Raw genomic sequence first — 8,537 nt, 5'->3', positions numbered from 1 at the left:
TTCGAGTTATTCGAATTCAAAAACTCAACTCGATTCGAATTCGAAATTCGAAAAAAAATTCAAGTTGACTCGAATAACTCGATTAACTCGAATAACTCGATTCGTTTAACTCGAAATTCGAATTTTTTTCGATTTTTTCGAGTCGAATCGAGTTTTGCTCACTCCTACATACACACATAGTAACCAATTTGGAACCATTACCATACACTTATAAGTAGCCAATACATACCAATTCACACACATATTATGCCATTTATCATCAACCATTTGAACTACTCAATTCCACATTCAAAACCTAACAAATCATGCTTTTCAAACATACTAATTTGTCATCCACAAATCATACCATTCCTCAAGCATTAATATATCAACTAATAATTAACCAAATGAGCATCCACTTAACCATATCAACAACCATGGCAATCATGCCAAAACACAAGATAACTCATATACATCACATAATTAAGCCAACTTAAATGACCAAATACATATCAACATTTTCAACAAAAGTAAGCTAAATCACATGGCTATATCAATCTCAAAACATACCATTAACTCACTAGCCTATACATGCCATATACCATATTTACAAGCATCCAAAAATACCAACTAGTAGTTAATAGTGTGATGATGGTTCCCGATGATCCCCAATGTCCAAGCTTGCTTCGGTACTCTATAAAACAAAGACAAATAACATACAGTAAGCTTCATAGCTTAGTAAGTTCGTATTAAATATTTATTCAACAGTTCATAATATACAAATCATCAATTAATAAACACTTAGTAAGTCTCATATCATCATTCGATTCTAATCTATGACCATTTATCATATATAAACAAATCCATCAAGCTTTATAGTTTCATACGTACCTGTACTTTCTCGTATTTATTTATTTCATTCTCATCTCTTTGTTCAATACGTTAAATCATTCAAAAATCTTTCAATACTCTAAGAACTCGCACACTTAGTGCAAAAATGATTAGCCAAAACTATAACAATATCAATCACTTAGTGCCATCACATTAAACCGAAGCTATCTCATTATCGCACACTTAGTGCCATATATAGCCGAAGCTATTCCAACTCGCACACTAAGTGCTATATATATATAGCCGAAGCTATCTCAAAACGTACACTAAGTGCCAAACATAGTCAGTTTGTCGTCATTCTCAACCGTAGTCTCATAAATACAATTTATACAATATTAAATCATTCAAAATATAATTGTAACAATGTTTATCACGTATGAACTTACCTCGAATGTAAAAACGACTGAACTAGTCGATTAGTCGAGTACTTTGTCTTTGCCTCGATCTAAGTTCGAGTTCCTCTTTTCTTGATCTATATGTATTCAAAATTAACCCAATTAATCACCATTTCATTCAATTTCATCCAAAAATACCTATTTGAGCATTGTTACACTTTAGCCCCTAAAGTTTTACATTTCATACAATTTAGTCCCTATTTCATAAAAACACAATTTACTCAAATTTCAAGAAGACCCTTGGTTAGCCGAATTTCCTAGAGACTCCTAGCAACCCAAAAGTTTCATTTATTTCACAATTTAGCCCCTCAATTTACACTTTTCTCTATTTAATCCTTAATATGCATTTTTACTCAAAATCACTTTACAAAACATGTATAGCAAGCACCAAGCTTTCACATTTCACCATCAAACATCATAAAACTCATTAATTCATCAATGAAAATTTTCAAATCACCAAAAAATTCAAAAATTAGGGTACGGGCTAGCTAGTACTCAAAGCAATGATCATAGAAACGTAGAAATCATAAAAAACCGAGCAAAATACATACCTTAATCAAAGATTCAAAGAGCCGAACCCTAGATGAGCATAAGATGATTCTTTTCTCTTCCAAAATTTTGCTAATGCATGAAAGATGGATAAAAATCATGTTTTGTTATGATTTATTAACTTAATTTTCCATTTACCTATTTACCCTTAATAAATTAACTTAAAAATTTTATAATGCATGTCCATAAATGTCCATTATCACAATCAATGGTCTAATATCAACATAAGGACCTCTCATTTAATGCCTCATAGAAATTAGACACTTTTAACATATAGATTGAACTTTTGCATTTTACGCGATTTAGTCATTCAGTCAAATTAACCACTTAAACGATAAAATTATTACATGAAACTTTCACACGTATATAATCACATGCTATAAACACCAAAAATAATATTAAAATAATTTTACGACCTCGGATTTATGGTTTCAAAATCACTATTTTGATTTAGCTAAAACCGGGCTGTTACATCCTGTATAGAGACTAAGACTGCAGCAGACCTGGACAATCAACCATGTTACTAACCCCATGTTTTGTTGCTTGACAAAGCTCATGGTACAATATGGCCAACGCTGTTGATCCCTAGCTGTAAATACTGGCACAAAAGAAATCTTCCAATAGAAGAAAGTACTTTAGGTGGACCCTATTAGACGTGTTGTTCGGCATAAGTACCCCCGATCAGCTGCATAATATATGCTTGAGCAGCACACACCATCTCGTGCTCAATGGCAGTGCTTGATAACTTCTTAAAGTTTGCTTTCAACCATGCCAATGTCAAGCATGTGAAATTATGTTCCCTATCACTAGGGGACCGTCCAAACAATCTGTGGCATAGTATTAAAGGTTCCAACACTTTGCTTCGGCCCGTGACCACAGCATCGCCAACTCGTAACCCAAGTTGCATTGCGACATCTTCCAATGTGATAGTGCACTCTCCGCATGGCATAATGAAGGTGTGGGTCTTCGTACACCACCACTCAACCAAAGCGGATATTAAGTTCACCCTCAGGTCAAACCTTCGGATTAATACAACGTCCCCAAATCCCGCCAACTGTAAGTATGGCATGACCCACTCGTCCGGGTCGTACTTAGGAAAATGAAACCGCAACCTTAAAACTTGATACCTATCCTGTATGGTAAAGTTTTTATAAAAATGTGATAAATCAATTATCTATATAATTTAAACATAAAATTATATATTGAAGAGAAAAAATGAAAGGTAGAGAAAAAAAATATCACACTTATACTATACCAACGTAGCCATTCTCCGTACTCTTTATTTAAGTTAATTTAAATGAGTAATAAAATATTAATAATAGAATGAAGATTTGTCATAAAATATTAATAATAACACGTAGAGGTCAAATGTGATTATTTATGTCCTAATCATAGTTAAGCATTAAAACAAAGGGCAACCATATAACTACAAAAAGTATAAAAAAAATAATGTACTAAAAAATCATAAGTGGTATGAGTAAATATAAAAATAAAAAAGACTTATTTTTATTAAATTGATATCTATAATAATACAAAGAGTTCTACGTATAATGTATAATATAAACTAGGCATATTCAAACTCGAAAATTTATCTTACATACAAGAACTTTTATAAAAATATATATATTCACTCGTTAAAGACAAATGCAACTTTTTTGTACCCAACAAATGAAACCAAGCACAGTAACAATTCAAAATTAAGTAGAAAAGTCGTTGTATTAAAAAATAATATATAAATTTATGAATGTGTCATAAATTTTAAAAAATTATAACTAAAACGCGGAGATCAATTTCACGCAAAAAGGAGTTAAAAGGGGGATAATGATAACCAAATAGAGATCAGTTTCATGCAATCAAAATGATTTTTTTAATTTTAATTTATAATTAATTTTACTGTTTTGTTGATCCTCGATGAAGTGTGATCCGTATTTGCTCCAAAAGATATTTTAATATATGCATAATTTAAAAAAAATTACATAAATTAAATTAAATTAATTATTATATTATAATAACTATAAAATATAAAAATATAAAATAAAAACTATAAATAACTTAATTTTTTTCTCCATCTTTTTTTCCTTCCTTCTACAAAAAATATGAAGGGGGGACCAAACCCCACCTCTTCTTAACTAGGATGTTCTTCTTCTTTTTCTTTTTTTTTAACTAACAATTAGGCTAATGACTAGTCATATTGCTGATGCCACTGACACAATACGACCATTTATAATATATATTTTTAATTTTCTAATATATATTTTTAATATATATAAATTTTATAATAAATTTTTAATCTTTTTTTAACAAATTAATTATTTTTTATATTTTTCCAATCAATTCAATTTTCACTTTTTTTTTAAATAAAATATTATTTTTTAAAATTTTAAATAGAATTTTGAAAAAACGTTTGAATATCTTTAAAAATAATTTTTAAAAAATCATTATTTAAAAAAATAATTTAAAAATTATATTTAAAATTAAAAATATATATTTAAAAATTTTAAAATATACATTTAAAGTATTATAAAACAAATAATAAATTTGAAAGGTCATACCTTTAAAAATAATATATTTTAAATATTTTATAATATTAAAAAAATAATATTAAGAATTTAAAAAATAATATTTAAATTTAAAAATATATTTAAAATTTTAAAAAAAATATTATAAAACATTTAAATATACATTTAAAATTTTATAAAACCAATAACAAACAAATAAATAAAACAAATAAATGACAAATAAAAAAAACTTAAAAAGTAAATATAAAAAACTTAAAAATAAAAAAATGAAAAAGTACAAAGAACCAAAAAAAGTATCGAATGAAAAAAAAATAAAAAATTTAGGCTATTTCAATAGGTAAATAGGTAGAACAGGTTAGTGTTTTGGAATCTGGTGGCTCCAATTTATTTGGCTCCACCAGAAAATGTAAAATTGATTAAGCCTCGATACTTTCAAAAATAACAGTATTTTCCTAATATTTATACAAGTGGCTTCATTATACATGGCTCCACCAAAAAAATGATTTTTTAATGCAGACCATTGATGTGGCATGTTGGTGGCGCCAAACAATTTGACTCCACCAACTTTTACTATAAATTTTGAGTTATTTTCGTATTTTATCAAAAAAAATTCATTTAAGTAATTAATTATTTTTTAGGTTATTTTTATAAAAAAACCCTAAAAGCATAGCTTTAACAGCTGTACATCACCTAATGGGCAACCAAACGGTGCCTGCTAATATCTCAACCTAACACCTAGCGTATTTACTAACCTAAAGAACAAGAAACTTAAACCCTAAAAAAACAAAACTGCAGTATCAAATCTACCCACATCCTAACTAGATAACCCTATTTCCACTTCCCCTCTTCTTTTCCGCGAAACAATTCCTGCACTAGTACTAGAGGTAACCACTTCTAACACAATGAGTGTCCAAATAAATGAATTATGCTTGTTCAAGATGATGGAGAGTATATTTCCAATTCTAATTCGAAAAATCCCAATATGCCTGCTTTGATTGAAGATGATGACGAGGAGGTGTTGGAACCTCCTACTGATAGTGAGGATCTTTTAAAGTTCAATTGCATTGTTGTGCGACACACCCTCAATATCCAAGCAAGGGATGATTTTGATGAGCAACGAAATAACATCTTCTACTCCCGGTGTCTGATAAAAGGAACTATGTTCACTCATCATTAATAGTGGCAACTGTGACAATATGCTAAGTAGTTTTTTGGTGGACTCTCTTTCATTACCTTTTTAAAAACACCCTAAGTCATATCATCTCTAATGGCTTAATGAAGGATCCAAGGTAAAAGTGGTAAAACAATGTACTGTCACTTTTAAAATTGGAAATTATACTGATGATGTTAATGTCATGTAGTCCCAATGCATGCTGCTCATTTGCTATTGAAGAGACCATGGCAATTTGATCGAGAGGTCATCTACCATGGCAAATTGAGTAGATACTTAACCCCTTTGGATCCCAAAGGTGTGTACAATGGCCAAGTGAAAATGATTAAATTCTGTGAAAGGGTTCAAGGTAGTAAGGTAAAAAAAAAGGTTAATAGAAAAGAGGCCATGAGTAACAAAAGACCAAATAATGGCCCACTAGTGAATGAATCATCTTGTGAGAAAAAAGAGTGCATCAAAATTTTTATGCGAGTACAAAAGATGTGAGGAAAGCCTTACCAAGCAAACAACCTTGTATTCTAATGTATTTTAGGCAAAATTACTTATCATTTTCTAACCTTTGCCTAGTGTGTTTGTTTCCTTGTTGCAGGAATACGATGATGTATTTAATGATGCTCTTAAAGGTTTACCACCTTTGTGAGGTATTGAGCATCAAATTGATTTGATCCTTGGCTCGATGATTCCAAACCAACCAACTTATCGAAGCAATCTCAAAAAGCTAAAGGAGTTGCAACGAAAAGTGGAAGAGCTTTATAGAAAGGACACATTCGAGAGAGTTTGAGCCCTTGTGCAGTTTTGGTTTTATTGGTGCCCAAAAATGATGGTACATTTTGTATGTGTGTAGATTGTAGGCTTATTAATCGCATTACTATTAAGTACCATACCTTGGTTGGATGACATGCTTGATGAACTTTATGGTGCATGTATTTTTATGAAAATTGATTTTAAGAGTAGATATCACCAAATACACATCAAAGAAATGGATGAGTGGAAAATCGCTTTCAAAACTAAATCCAGATTGTATGAATGGTTGGTTATGGCCTTTGACTTAACTTACGCCCCTAGTACATTTATGAGGTTGATAAACCACGTCTTAAGACCTTTTTTAGCTAAGTTTGTAGTTGTTTATTTTGATGACATTCTAATTTACTCTTATGTCTTTAAATGAGCATGTTGAACATGTACAAGCTGTTTTAGAGATTTTAAATATTCAACTCTTTTCATTTTTATCAGAACTGTTACTGAATTTATACTTCCAATGTTCTATAAGTTGTTTATTTGATTGGAAATCATATTCTTGTTGATGAGTATATTTTCTTTTTTCATGTTTTTTGTTTGTAGAAGATGATTCTTTTGAAGAAGTTTCTTCTTCCTTAGATAAAGTTAATATTATATTACTATTTCCATAATAATAAGGTCCTAAATCTATTTATTGTTCTATATTTTTATTAACAAGAACTTGTCCTAATTTACTATTAACATCAGATAAGATTTCTTTGGATTCGTTATTCAAATCTAATTCTGTAACCTCTCCTAGATTATTTACTTGTTGTTCTATTTTACTTACTTTATTCTATAATTTATGAAAATATATAGAAGTAATATTCATTAAACTATTAAAACCTTTACTTAGAGCTGAAATATTATTTTCATTTTTAGAGTCAATATGCATAGCATGATTCCAAATTTTATCTTTATATAGACAATCAATTTCTTCCATGAAATTTATCTTTGGTACCTAAAACCTTCCGTTATCTTTTCATGTCTTTACTTTCAAAGGCCTTAAGTTTCACACAGACATAAACATGCAATAGTAAGACAGAATAACAGATATATGGGTTTTAAGATAAATAATCATGAAATAAATGGAATTGTAAATAAAAGATAAGAACTTACAATGAATACTACGATTTTATTTCTCCAAGTATCATTACACCGGAGCTTTGATACCAATTAAAACAAAAGAGGATGCTGAAGGCAAAAGATAATATTTAGTAAAGAAAAAGTTTTTACAAAGAGAGGATGGTGAATGAAAAGTAAAAAGAAAGATTTCTAAACTATTTTTCGATGCCTACTTTAGGCTTCCTCTATCTCTATTTATAAGAAAATTCTTAAACTCTATTTCATTTTTCTTTGAATCCTGCACTGTGTTTCTGATAAGGATGATGTCTCGTTAATGATGAATTGATGGTTGCTTCCACGTAGCTTTTCTTTTGTCTTGTCACTTCATTGATGGTTGCTTCCACATTTCAATCTTTTTTGTTTGTATATGGATGCCTTTTTCTTTAGGTTGTCTCCAAACTTTAATATCTGGTACTTCAAATTCCTTTCTTGGCTGTCATTATTCCACGTGGCTTCCTTTTTTGGCTTTATCCTTCTTGAATATTATCTAGATTCATTAACTCTATTTCATCTAGATGTAATAAATCTATTGAAAGTCTTGGTGAGTTCCAAGTTTCCCACTTGTTCTTGATTTCTTGTATTACATGTGATGGAAAATCATCAATCTCCATGTCAGCTATCATTTTTAATAGTTGCACGGATTCTTTGTCTCTTTCTTCCTAGATGTTTCCAATTCCAGTATCATAAGCCAATATTCTTCTTCCATCAGTCCAGAACTTGTAAGTTTTTTGTTGAAGTAAATATTGGGCTTTGGTCATTAGATCTATCCCTGTTTGGGTTTGATAATAACTGGGATTATTATAACACTTGTCAATGTTTTTTTGTCAAGTGTCCTTTGTCTTTTTTGACTACTGAAAGTTTTGGACTTCCAAATATTTTTTGAATAATCTAAATTTGATATGCCTGATAAATTTCTTCTTTTTTAGCTATACAAATAAGACTACTAAATTCAAGATAAAAATAATAGTAAAAATCGTCGTCATATATCATGCGTAATAATATAAATTTAATTAATGCAGGAAAATCTTTTAATAAATGAGAAGAGAAATTTTGAACTATTATTTCTTTAACAAAATCCTATTCAATACTGCTTATATCAAATGGTTCATGATCAAGTCTAAATTTTATAGT

The 8,537-nt window shown here is 29.6% G+C and overlaps 1 protein-coding gene across 1 annotated transcript; it reads right to left on the bottom strand.

Moving 5' to 3' along the window:
• Positions 1–2,463: 2,463 nt before the first annotated feature.
• On the bottom strand, positions 2,464–3,081 carry LOC107963353 (protein MAIN-LIKE 1-like). The gene is made up of 2 exons (XM_016899901.1): positions 3,070–3,081; positions 2,464–2,946 (listed from the first exon to the last, which is right to left on the bottom strand). Exons 1-2 carry the CDS (start codon positions 3,079–3,081, stop codon positions 2,464–2,466), a joined length of 495 nt encoding a protein of 164 aa, XP_016755390.1.
• Positions 3,082–8,537: the final 5,456 nt, after the last annotated feature.

The sequence above is a fragment of the Gossypium hirsutum genome, chromosome A06 (assembly GCF_007990345.1).
Source record: "Gossypium hirsutum isolate 1008001.06 chromosome A06, Gossypium_hirsutum_v2.1, whole genome shotgun sequence".
NCBI lineage: Eukaryota > Viridiplantae > Streptophyta > Magnoliopsida > Malvales > Malvaceae > Gossypium > Gossypium hirsutum.
This window is presented reverse-complemented; position numbering and strand designations above follow the sequence as displayed.